Source organism: Microplitis mediator, chromosome 3 (genome assembly GCF_029852145.1).
Source record: "Microplitis mediator isolate UGA2020A chromosome 3, iyMicMedi2.1, whole genome shotgun sequence".
Classification (NCBI taxonomy): domain Eukaryota; kingdom Metazoa; phylum Arthropoda; class Insecta; order Hymenoptera; family Braconidae; genus Microplitis; species Microplitis mediator.
This window is the reverse complement of record NC_079971.1, coordinates 3,358,200-3,372,333: the sequence shown is the minus strand read 5'-3', so window position 1 is coordinate 3,372,333 and position 14,134 is coordinate 3,358,200. Positions and strand designations below refer to the sequence as shown.

Sequence of the window (14,134 nt, the reverse complement as noted above, 5' to 3'; positions counted from 1 at the left end):
GAACTGGCGTATTTGGCCAACTCTCTATTGATGAGCTGAAGAGCAAGTTTCGATGCAGGCGAAACCTATACCGTTGGAAGGCTGCACTCCACCCTACACCCTACACCGGGTATATTAGATCAGATGAGGCTGTTATCGGGCCCGCTCCACAATAAACAAATGGCTTGTTTATCAGCATTGCGCATCAATCAGCTCTTTAAATATCAACCGGCAATCGATGCCCTGGCCAGTGGTCTGTCAGATCCAGGGTTCAAAAGAATTTTACAGTATTTTTTTTTTAATCCGAATCCGGTCTGTGTCTGTGTCTGGGTCTGTGTCTGATAAACCAGAGCCATTATTTAAATTATTTTACAGTTTTACATAATTTTTTTACAAGCGTACGTTCCACGTGCTCCAATTGCTCAATGAACCAAATTAGCGAGACTTTGTGCTGGCATTGGATAGGGGCGAGGAAGGGAGAAGAGAGAAGGGATTTATTTAATTGCTCAATGGGCCATATTTCATATCGCATATTTAGTGTCTCTTGAGGTTTCTGTTGCCGATTCAACGTAAAGTAAAAACTTATATGCGCTGTATAAATGCATTAGAGTGAGAGAAGACTAGTCGCAAGGGGATTCTTCCTTCTCTACTTCGAGAATGAGAAGAATTTATGTTTTTTATTTTTTATTACTACTTTTTTTGCTTTTCCAACCGAGAAAGAGGGCGGTTACATTAAGACCGCAAATGTATAAAGAAAAAAAACGTCATAGTGGGAAAACCAAGAGTTCTAGTTAGCTGAGCCCTGTTGCATTGCACTCTGGAGTATATATTTTTTTTATTTTTATTCAAACTCTCACTCCATTATAGGAATATTTAAATTCTTATTCTATAGTATAGAAATTATACTCGACTATTTTTACGTTAAAGTCGTCGCTGTAACGATTTTATCGCCATCTGTTTAATTTAATGAACTTTAATTAAATATAAATTATTTTTTTTGTTTCAGATCGACCCGAAAGTCGCGTTTCCGAGGAGGACACATCCGAAGGTGAGTTTTTATCGATTTTCTAGCCGGCATGAAAATATCATATATGGTAAACATATATTAAAAAATATATGTTACAGATATAAATATATATGTGACAATACATGAAATCTCATATAGAACTATATCTAGATTTCAGCCGATTTTATTATATTTCTATATATGATTTCTCTTATATGATTTCATATATTTCCGTATAACTTCAATATATTATTTATATATTTGAAAACTTATAATTTTAATATATTCAATAATAAATGTTATTTATATATGGAAAAAAATGAGAATACATATAGAATTATCAATATATGTAATACATATATGTGCTTACTTATAAGTATGTATATATGATTATAAATATATATAATACATGTATTAACTTATAAACTTACGTATATAATTAATTATATTAAAACTTCCCGTTTGAAAAAACAATATATGGTTAAAATATATAAAATCATATATGTTTGCAACAAAAAAATATATGATATATTATATTGTATATTATAAAAATTCATATAGAGATTTTGCCGATTTACTATGAAATTATATACAGTAGTAAATATATGTATTCCATATATGTAACTTATATGTTTTTTAAATTAAGCTATATATACATTTACATTTACCTTATAATATATTGTATTGATATATTTCCTTTTATATTCAAAAAATATAAAATTTTTATATGAAATGAAATATATGGTAGCATATAATTTATATTATATATGGCACCATATATTTTCTTTGTTATATTTAAGCATATATTTTATTCAGTGTATGTATATATAAATGTATATATGTATTCGCATCAAATTAACTAATTTTGAAAATTTTAACTGCAATTTAAAGAGTATATTAAAATTTATATCTAATTTAATTGGAGTTGGTCATACTAATAAGAAAATTTTTTTTTCCATACACAATATAAATATATGTTTTTATATATGATCAGAATATATTTTTCGTATATGATAAAAATATATATTTTTATGTATGATAAAAATATAGTTTTCGTATATGACAAGAATATATATTTTCATATATGATAAAAATATATTTTTTGTATATGATTGACATATATATTTTATATATGCTAAACATATGAAGACTCGCAGATAATGGATATTATATTTTTTAATGTAAAAAAAAATATCAGAAAATATAGTTAAATTGGCCACATATATTTTCTGATATTTATCATATATTTTTACATATATTTTGGCCATATATGTTATTTTTATACGGGTATGAAAATATAGTTTCCATATATATGACAAGAATATATATTTTCATATATGATAAAAATATATTTTTCGTATATGATTGACATATATATTTTATATGTGCTTAACATATACGGACTCGTAAATGATGAATATTACATTTTTTAATATAAAAAAAAATATATCATAAAATATAGTTAAATTGGCCACATATATTTTGACCATATATGTTATTTTCATACGGGCTTACCATAATATATATATCGTTTTTGGCCACTTATATGGTCCCATATTGATTATATATTTTTCCATATATATTTATCATATATAGTATTTTCATGCTGGAGAGCCAAAAAGTACTTTGATAAGCTATTATTAATTATAATTATAATAACTACGTCAAGTATTGTATCAAAATGAATAGATGAATGTGATTTGATTTTTGGCACAAAAGAATTATGCACAAGTAAGCCTCGTTAACTGAATTTGGTATTCGGTACGCGTGTTATCCGGTTCGCCGTCAGTGCCGCCGCGTCAAAATTCATAGTCTGTTTGTAGCAATAGCGATATACAGCAGCAGGAGCATAAAGCAACCCGAGCAAGTCTGTTGGTGTATTGCAACACTAGTACGTGAGATTTGATATTGTAAAGCATTAGTATCCCCAGCGAGTTGACATTCAGGTTAAAAATTACAGTCGTTCATTGGCGGTGATGGCAGCAGCAGCAGTAGCAGTAGTAGCTGCTAAAGCTCTCGTACATTTTGGTCAGGACGTTGCCAGGAATTTATAAATGAAGGGTAGTAGAACTGGGTGTTAAAGAGATTGAAGTAGAGAGGGAAAATAGAAAATAATGAAGCCCTCTCGTACAAAGTAATAAGCCCAATTAACTGTAATTTACTGTCAAAATTATTTTCTCGCTTCCTACCGAGCTCTCACCCGCCCTGACGCCCGGTACCTTAATTTCAGCAAATATTTCATCGGACGGACGTAGGGAATACGTTCAATTTAATGGCATTTAATAATTTCAAATGCTGGACACGCGAATATTGTGTAATATATTATGTATTAAATTATTGAATTGCGGCGGGTTTAAATTATAAATTATCAATAATTTTGTTCTGTTGTTGAACAATTCGGTGGCATACTCGAGTCTGGGATAAAACGAATCCAGGTGGGTGTGATGGGATCAAGTGAAATGAAAACAAATCATCAGGGAGTTAAATAGCAGTGGGGAGAGAAGGGAAGAGAAGAGAAGAGGAGATGAGAGATGGGTGGATATGTGTATCGAATGGACCTTGGAGATATATCCCTGGAGTAAGGAAAAACAAAACTGGAATACAGCTAGGTCATGAGGGCTGAGGAGGGCGTATGAGGGAATTGTAAAGATGAAGAAGTATAGTGAACACCCTCGGGAAGCGGCAGCTCGTTACGCGACGCCCAACTTTAGCGACCCTTTTCTCTCTTGAACAGTTACAATCTTTCTTTCTTTCTTTCTTTTTTCCTTCCTCTATTTCCCTCCTTCTTGCTCGCCCTTGTTCCTCTTTTTTTTACGTGAGCTACTCGTTCTCACTCAACTCCATCTCTATTCACCGCATGTACTCACACTACGCCACGGCAGCTCACATGCTCTGAATAATGTCGAGCGTGCTACCATGTCGCGCTGCTGTATCACTGAATGTGTCTGTGTGCGAGTGTGTGTTTGTGTGTGAAGACGTATCAAGCTGCTCAGTAACAAGTGGGTATATGAGGCTATACACAAACCCCTCTGGCTCTTTTTTCTTCATTCTTCTGGGTTAAGGACTTGCCAATGATTATTCGATGTCCTTTAGAAATTTTATGGAATAAAATAAGAGAAAAAAAATTCGTTTTAAATTTATTTTTTAAATTTATTGTTTTATTTTAATGCTGACCCAAATTTTTTGACAACGAATTGGAGTAGTGAAAAATGGTTAAAAAAATCTAGGAAATCATGAGTTCTTATTTTTAAAATGGATAAATAAATAAAAAAAGTTGGCTTCTCTCACTTTGCTGATTTCATTGGATATCAGAGAAATTTTATGACTTATAGTTACATACATATATATACATAAATATAAATTGTAAACGCAAATATCCCTATGGACGATGCATGAAAGCAAGAACTGACTACGTCTCGAGTTTATCGTTGCGTGCAAATCGCGAAGGGGCTGTAGAGAGACGAAAATGTCTAGTAGAGGCGAATAGTAGTACACATCCACCGGGCCAGAAAAAGTTTCTGGCGTAGCTTCGAAAGCGCGAGAAAGCACCTCAACTCGTACTCCGACTAGCTTACTCTCACTCACTCACTCACTCACTCGCTCACTCACTCTCTAGCAGTTTCGTATGCACTCGTATTACTTTTTAAAACACGACTCTCAGGGGTTGCGAGCGCCCGCGCAAAACTCTCGACTCACTTCTTGCGCCCACCGGCTCCACCATTTCGTTCTATTTAAACATTTTTTTTTATCTCTATATAGTCGCACACCCCTTGTAAGCCATTTTATGAAAATTGCATGCCCGTTCCAACTGCCCCCGGACGAAATATGTTGCCTTTATTTTTTAACTTTTCCATCTCCTTTCTCATTTTTCCATACTCTTGAATTAAATTATTTTCGTGCTCTTCGCGCTATTAATGTCTGTTATTTTCCTCAAAGAACTCACACGCACTAATAACTCTTAACCTCCAGATCACGAGTCATTAAAAAATTTTATTTCCTCAATAGCGTGTCGGTAATTTTAATTATTCAATAAACAATAAATAAAAAATAGTACGGATGTATTATTTAAGCGTAAGACATTAAATAGAGCAAAACGTCAGAAGCAATTTGCGATGTTTGGAATTTTCCGTCGGCTATAAATACGAGCTGGAGTGCAAACTCTCCCTGGGCTGTCCACAACATCAGAACGAAATCCCATGCATTTTATATACGACCTAGGTCAGTCTAGTGTAGCTCTCCGGCTCATGTGTACCTACGTGTTAGTTTCCTCATCGTCTTCGAGGCAGGTTCTCTTTTTCTCATGATGGCTTTCAGCATTTCCAACCGCAACTTGTTCGCAATAGAAAGAGAATGATGAAAAATATAGAGGTTAAATAAAATAGAAAAAGAGCCAACTGTCGAGGGAGCCGAGTGAGAGAAGCACGTGCGCGGTGGTTGTTTGCACGGGGTAAGTGGCATCCAGTGTCCAGCGAGCAGCGTTCTGTGTAGATGTTGAAAGGGATGGCTATCGGGTAAAAAGCAGGCCCGGATGCGCGCCCTCGAGGATACTACCCGAGTCTCTTCACGCTCTCTCTCTTTTTTATTTTTTTCTGGCTGGCTATAGAGCTTGAGAAAGATTTCATGAGAAAAAGAATTGGATGCGAGTATGTTCCAGAGTAACCAGTCACACAGTAACGTTATATTCTCTGGAAAAATACTCTCGTCACTTGGAGTTTCGTCTGCAGCTCTTTACCTCTTGGTCCAACTCGTCGCATCAAGTTTCTGTGTATATCTATATATATATAGTAACGAGAGCATCAGTGTGTCCGCGTCCCGAGAGACCGTTCGTGACCAGAAGTCACTCGAGCGTGAAACAGATCATTGACTCTTTTCCCTCGAGAGTTTCCATGAGCATCAGCATCAGGTGCCTCCTTTCCTTAACTTTTTATAAAATAACGAAATCAATGAGCTCATCAGTTTCCCGCATCCCCAATAAGAAACACCATTCAGTCCATCAGTAATCAATAAACTGGCGAAACGTAAATGAATAAGCTGTTGGTTAAAAATCAGATGAGCATTCCGGTTACTAATGAGCTGTCTCGTGGTCTTGTAATTTATGCTTTCACGCATAAATGTTACCCCAAAATGTTATCACTGGCGCACTCGATTAAACCTCGTCCAGTCGTGCCTTGGTTACAACAAAGCAGCCTCAATAACCCGGTTAATATCCAGCAGCTCGAGGGAGACCTGAAAGAGGGTTGTTCCCGAGCAGTGCGCTGTCAGTTGAACGAGCACTGTCACAGGAAATCTATTGGCGCACTGGGTTACTAATCGCGAGTTAATCTCCCAAAACTTTGGAATTCTCTTATGGAAGGATTTAAGCTACACCCTGACCACAAACTAATTTTAAACAGCCGGCACGATACAAGCAGGAACGCGTGTGCTTTTTATCTGTGTGAGTGTGGGTTGTAGATGTAAGAAGATCCGCGTGATAGAATGACGTGCGAGGTTGAAGCGGTAATAGCGTGTCTCGGAGACAGTAGTTTAGCTTGGAGGATGGAGGAAGAGCCTCAACGTAGAGACGGAAGCCTCAGATATGTTGTTGCATTGAGATAAGCTAAGCTGCTCTCTCACGTGATGGAGCAGCCCGTAAACTCACCCGGTGGGTTCCGCGTCGCCCGCCGCCATCATGCCACCCAAATGGCTCCTAGATAATGTATAGCTATACGTGATATGCCGCACTGTGGCCTGCTGTCATCCGTGTGTATATATAACTCTCACCACGACAACCCCTCAGCGTCACTTCCTGGATATATATATGTATGTACATATATATATGCTCTATACCCACGCCAAGATTCAATACTAATTTTAACCCTGTTTGCTCTAAATCCACTGTATTGATCGACACTTTTTTCCCATTCCACAGTACATACATATGCACTTTGGAATATTTCATTTTAAATATTTAACTCGACATTTGTTCAAACAGCTCAGCTCAGATTAAATGGAACAAAATAAAAAACCAACTAATTTTCATTTGCCGAAAAAAACTAAAAAAAAACAATGAAATATGATTTTGTTTTGCTTCATTTCCGTCTCGAGTTTTTATTTTCTCGTCGAGACGTATCTCAAAAGCTTTTCATCTTTGGCATACGAGCTTTTTATCATGGCATTGAGTCCGGTGAACAGTACTCTGAGGGGCTCGAGGGATGGGAGAGCAAAGAACCCGAGTGGATGGATGAAAAGAGAGTAAGAGAGTAAGAGAGTGGAATGGAACAGAGGGTTAGGTATTAGTAGAGTGATGGTGGATTTATAGAGTGCAGTACACAGGGTTAGTGATGATGCGTGTCACGTGCGTGTGTGAAACACCCGGTTGTATTTTAAAACCCTACGGTATCAGTGTGTGTGCTTGATACGCCTGTATTTCGGCTTATAGTGCTGGCACTGGCATTGCATAGCTATGAATGGACATGGTAATTGCGCGTTTAATATTTCAGCGCTTTCGCCCGTGTAAGCACGTAGGAAAAAAGAAATGCCCTCGCGATTTAGTCCTATAGGATTTTTCGAGACTATAAGAGTGAGTGAGTGAATAAAGATAAAGATAAAGATGAAGAAAAAAAGTGAGATGAAAGTGTAAAGTGGGATGAGACGAGACGACGCTTTTCTTCTTTTCACTTGTGCGACTCGATGGCTGTCGTTTTTCTGACGCGAGTAAAGCAACAACGACTTAGATGACTTGGATGTCATTGGCGATCTTCCGGGGAATATTTCACTGGAGGCTTCCCCTTGGCCGTCGTTCCTCCAGGGGCAGAATCCTACATCCAAGTTGTTGTTGGGAAAAGTATTTGGTATTTGTTATTTTTTTTGTTACTTTGACCATTCACGGGCTTTTGTGTAAAGATTGGACGAATCGTTCTCTCCAACACTTGGAAAATGATCTCGAGTCCTTATACATCCGTAGGTTTAGAGAGAAGATAATAAAAATAGTTGATGCTTGGAGATAGATTAACGTAGTGTATCAAGCAAAGATATCCACCCCAGTATCGTAACACCCTTATCAGCTATTTTATTTCGGATAGTACTTGCGGCACCGGTTATTTTATCCTTTGCAAAAAAGCTTCCGAAGAAGCTGCTGCAGCGCTGAATGATAAGGGGACGTAAAAAAAATAAATAGACTAAAATAAAACGCGAAGAAAAAAGGAAAACCCTAATGCCACAAAGCACCATTTTACCTTCAGTCTATCATGCCACCAACCTTACGCTACCTCTATTCTTCTTCGGCACTTTTCGTTGAGAAAAAATAAAAAAAGGAGAGCTTAACTAACGACAAAAGCTGGGTGCGATCTCAATCCCAAATTGACAATAAAAAATGTCCAATTAACTCCCGAGAGCTTCTACGGGAATAGTCCTTGGATTCCACCCTCGAGAAAGAAACCCGTCTTTTCACGGTTACATAAGGACAACAGAGAAAGAAAGACAGAAAATCTAAGGACCCGCGTGAAGTTGGTAGCAATCGAGAAGGTTTAATCCCACTCGATTGCGTTCCTTCCTAGCTACGGCAACTTTAGCTTCCACCTTTTATTTTACTTTTCTTCTTTTTATTTTCTTCATTCCCTTTATTCTTTTTTCTTCACTATTTCCTCCCAGTCTTCTTGTTTCTTTCATTCGCTTTCCATTCTCGACAAGCCACTTTTCACCGACCCAAGAGAAAGACTTTTTTTATTCCTACATTCACACCTTCGACAAGTCGCGCTACTGCTATTCCTACTGCTTCAACCGAGTCTCTTATACTTTCAGCATCGACGTGTAGGATTTCTAACGTGCGATCCGGTCACAAAAGCCACTTCTACCACCCAAGTGTCTAGAGGATCGTAAATATTCTACAGCCAATTCTCTCTCTTCTTCATTTTCTGGTTGTTTTTCTTGAGGCAATACTGAGAACGCTACGTGACATCCAACGTTTAAACCCATTTATCACGTCACCAGACCAGAAATCATGACATTCTCGTCCATGATATCTTCAGACCTCTTCAATATTTTTTTAGCTTACGATGTTAAAGCAATGGTCTTTGATAAGCTTTATTGTTTTATTTCCTAAGTGGGCTTTTGTGAATTGGTGCATGGAATTTGTCGAAAATTTCCATTTGAAGCTTTCGGGCTTAATCTATCTGTCTATGCGGCAAGTCTAAACGGCCCAGATATTATATGTATAATACGGTATAAAGGGTAAGCTTGTTAGAGGCTTCCGGGCATCGGTAGTATCACGAATTCCGCGTACAGCAGCTTGCGGTTTAGTAACCACAGTCTCTGTTATGCGTACATCTATTCTAGCCATCGTACAGGCTTTTGTTGCTTTATTTTCACACACACACACATACACATACACACACATACACACATTACATATAGATTTGATATAAACCTCTCCTTTTTGCTGCCCGTAAATCCTCAAAACCTCAGTTGTTGTAACTCGGATTTCATCGCTCAAGTAATATTAGCGCTAAAAATTTATCCTAGATGTATCTAAATCCGGAAACTTGCTCATTAAGCGAAACATAACTCAATTGTTATAATAATAACAATGATAATTAGCTAGGAATATTAAAACTTTGTAGAGTTAATTTTAAAAAATGTATTTTATTAATCGTCAATTTAATAACGTGAGATTTAAAAAAGTAAAAAATAATTCAGGAACAAAAAAATGGAAGCGAATATCCAATATCGAGAACGTGACTCGATACCATAAATTAAAGTGCACGTGAACAGTAACTCCTCGATTAAATCGTACGGTTATATACTCACCCCCGAAGGATAATCGAGGGCACCCTCTGCCAGTGTGCCACTGCTGTAAGCCAAAGAAGGAGCTCAAGCATTGATGGGAGAGAGAGTGAGATAGGCTAGGGAAATAGAGATGAGAATCGAGTACTACCCTATCGTATCCCTATCGAGACAGTATCCACGGCTCGTTCTCCCTTCATTCCCTCTAATCAGTAATTAGGATCGCTCCGTCCTGAGACGCACTAAAGTCTACAATCTATAGATATATGTACATAGAAATACAAAGTGTGTATATAGATGTATACCAGTGGGGTTGTTTAATGAATTCGGTGATTTGGTGGCGATTAAAAACACTCGATACGCTTTAGACTACCCCAAAAGTTTCATTTTCCCTGAATGGACTATTTCTAATCGTCTATTGCCTCGTTTACAGAAACTCCAAAGCACGTGTCCTGGATACACGATATCTTCAATTCTGACTCTGGTTTTGATGTTTCTGTGATTCCGAGGGACATCAAACGCAGTTACATACGCGTTTGGAATTCTCAATAGACACGTCTGATGCAATGACTTGATTCCAAATATCCACTAGCATTATCCTCTAACTGGATTCGCTCTTTTTCTCTTTTCTCTCTCTACCGTACCTTATTTAATTTTTTTTTCATTTATTTTCAGCAGCCATTTGATTTGTTCCGTATGCTCGTAAAGATTTCGCTTTAAATTCTCCGAGTTTTTCACATACACGAGTTTATAACAACGATCCTTGGGTACAGCATACGTAGTCCCTGACCTACGAGCAGCTGAAACACGTGTTCTGGCTCACGAGGCCAAGCACAAGCACAAGCACGGGAGAGAAAAGACTGGCGGGCATATAATGCCAGTAATAATTTAACGCTGGGAATAAATTCTCAAATAATAATTTTCTCTGGGTCTGCTACCGTATGTAGCTAACGTACCTAACTGGCCACGATTTATCATTCTCACATTCGCGCTTCGTTCTCTCCGCTGTTACACGCCCAGCAGATGTACTTTTCCTACAGCTCTTTTGTACCACTATCGTCCCTTAGAAACCTTACGAGTTTACTTTCTTCCTTTTTTTCTTATGTTTTTTCATTCGTTTCGTTACGTGCCGTTCCATTTGGCGCTCGACATGTTCCACGAATATCCACCTCATCCACTTGGATCTTTGCGCAAGGAGTTTTCTCATTCTCGGTTTATCAGCTGGCAAATTAAGCCGGTTTATAAAAATGTAAACGAATTCACAGCGAGCGATTTCCTACGGCAGACTGAAAACTCACGGTCTTGGTGAAATACAAGAGAGCCGTTCAATATAAACCAGTGCAGGAAGAAAGGAATTGAAAATGTGATTGGTAGTTTTTATTGTTTTCAAACAAAATGGAGGATAAGAGGGTTGAAATAGAATATAAAAAATATATAATAAAAAATAATAAAAGTTTAAGAGAAGCGAGATATAAAAATGCTTTGAAACAGTTTTAGATACAACCTACTCCTACAAAAGTAAGAAAGTTATGCTTTACTTATGTACGAACACGTATCGGAACTTTGAGAATAGGTTACAAGTTGTGCTATTGATACTTTTATTTCGGAAGCACACATTTGTAAATCCGAACCCGGTAAACTTTAAAATCCTTTATTATGCTTAAATCAGTTCGATTATAGCGATAGCTTGAGCGCGCTATAAAAATTTTTAGATACACATACATATCTATTTATACACTGTAAAAAGAGCGGTGTTAAAAATGGACTCGTTTTAACTCCGCCCGGTGTAAAAATTAAATTACACCGGTGTAAGAGGAGTAATACACCGGTGTAAAAGCGGAGTAACCGGTGTAAAATCGGAGTAATGCCGGTGTAAAAGCGGGGTAAATAGCGTCCGCTTGGAGTATTAACTTTAAAGATTATAAAACATAAAAAATGTCGGTTCTTTACACTGACCGAAAGGTTATCTTGGTTCAAAGAGAATTATCTTGAGTCAAGAGAATATTTAGGAAAATGGAATAAATCTTGGTTGAAGAAAATTTTTTCTTAATTTTGATTATTTTGATTCAAAAAGTTATTTTTTCGACTCAAATGGGTTAAAGTTTTAAGTTAAAAATATATGATTTTAGTTCAAAAAGAAAAAATATTTTAAGAAAGTAAATTGTTTTTTGAATTAATATTTTGAATTTCTTCATTCATGTATATTGAATATTTTATTCTATGAAATTTAACTTCTCTACGTAAGGAGTCAGATTTCTTAAACCAACTAGTGGCTATTGCTTGAAACAAAAATAAAAAAAATTCAAGTCAAGAAAATCAAGCTCTTGGTTTTTTTCCATAGCAGCATTCGGATAACAGGAGCACTCGGGTCTATGCAGCTTCTCTACTTCGGACACTACTTTGTGTATACACGTAGACGCCCGAAGATCCCAAAAAAATGAAACGAGTCTGTTCAGCGCTGGCGCCGTATATGTGCAATTATATATTACACACCAATATTCTAATAGTATTAGTTTATTAATTATACAATTAACTAATTCATATACATAAATTGTTTTGAATTGAAGTGTTCGGTAAAAATGTGAGTTATTGTAGTTATTAGTCATTATATCTGGTGTTATTTCCTGATTTAAGTTAAGTTAAAGGGTGTCGTTTCAATCGCGAAAAAAGTAAGTTAATTTTTATTTATGCTGTTTTTAATCATATATCAGATAATCAAGTTTGTTTTCATTTCTAATCCTAAGTTCATATAAAATTGTTTCCTTTTTAGTGTGGTATCATGCAGTTCATAGTGTCAATGAAGCCAGGATAAATAACATAACCTTTAATTTATTTTCATAAACAAAAAAAATTTCTTATTGTAATAAAGAATCAAAATTTATTTTGATAATTAATTGTATATATTCTGAGAATTGAATTTTTAATAAAAACAATTAATTTGAAATTGAACTTATTTATTATATTTTAAAATAAAAGTATTTTTTATTTACATTGATGTATAATTTAGTTTTAAAATGAGTTTTTTATTTTTTAAATCTAAAATTAATCGTTCTAAGATGAAGTCTACATTTATTTTGAACTAAATGTTATCAAATCTTTAAATAAATTAATTTTTACTTGGAGTAAGTTAAATGTGCCTCCGTTTAAAAACTCGATGTATCGAAATGAATCGATATCGACTACATTCGAGAGAACGATGTTTTTAGAATGAGTTGGTATCTTCTAAAACCAAGAGCTAAATTTTCTTGAGCCAACCAAGTTGTTTTCTTGTTCGGAGAAACTAAAAACATTTAAAGCAAAAATTTATATTTTTAAATCAAAATTGAATTTCTTTATTGAAGAGCTTTATATACTCTAATTAAAAAAAAAAAAATTTTTTACCAAGAGAAAATTTTTTCAAACAAGAAAAGAGGATATTTTAATTTAAGAATTTATTTTTGGAAACGATTTTCTTCTTGACCCAAGAATTCCTTTTTTTGTGTGTATGAAAATTAATAAAAAATATCATTTATTAACAAATATAGTGATCGAGTAAGTAAAAATATTCACAAAGTTAAATATTTTAACACTGGTCTAAAATATCTACACCGGTTGCGGCGTTATTTTAACACCGGTCTAGAATATTTACACCGGCAGCGGTGTTATTTTAACACCGGATAATTTTTTTTAACACCGGTACAGAATATTTACACCGGCGGCGGCGTTATTTTAACACCGGTCTAGAATATTTACACCAGTGGCGGCGTTATTTTAACACCGCCTTCGGGGGTAAATTTAACACCGATAATTTTAACACCTACACCGCTTGGACTTACCCCGGTGATTTTTTACAGTGTATATGTAGAAATTGGAGGAGGATGTTGTGGAATTGGCGTAAGGTACCCGCGGGTGATGATATTTAAAATAACCGCATCCGCTAAAGGCTATTCTAGTAGAAGGGTCTTGCATAGAGATGTTACGACAAGTTTATAGAGTCCCGATACCACGTTCCCTGTCTTCTATATTTCATAATCCGTCATATGATGTCGTAGCGCAGAAGAAATCATAAAAAACAATCTAGTCTTCTGACTCTTAAAAAGGATACTGATATTTTTGAGTGGTTGAGCAAAGCAATCTAGTCTTCTGTCTTTAAAAAAGTATTGTTGCTAAATTTAAGTGATGATTCATCTCTAATACCAATTTTATTAAGTATAATTAAACTATTCCAGTTTGTTTAACCCGTAGGCCTTATTACCCTACCGTAGTAAAATGAGGCCTATTCGTGTGGTTATTGTAAAAGTTTAATTTTTTGTTTGTTTATGGTATAAATTACCATTACTTCACTATATTTTATGGCTAATGTATTGAAATAAAGATTTATGATACATTTCGATAATTAAATGCAATATT

The 14,134-nt window shown here is 35.6% G+C and overlaps 1 protein-coding gene across 5 annotated transcripts in view; it reads left to right on the top strand.

Annotated features, from left to right (window-relative positions):
* The window catches only part of LOC130665690 (RNA-binding protein Musashi homolog Rbp6), a 531,909-nt gene that overhangs the window by 295,638 nt on the left and 222,137 nt on the right, over window positions 1-14,134 (top strand). For all 5 annotated transcript variants that reach the window (XM_057466190.1, XM_057466188.1, XM_057466187.1 and 2 more), the window contains exon 5: window positions 986-1,027. In XM_057466190.1, coding sequence (XP_057322173.1) covers window positions 986-1,027 — 42 coding nt within the window. The remainder of the gene's footprint in view (window positions 1-985; window positions 1,028-14,134) is intronic.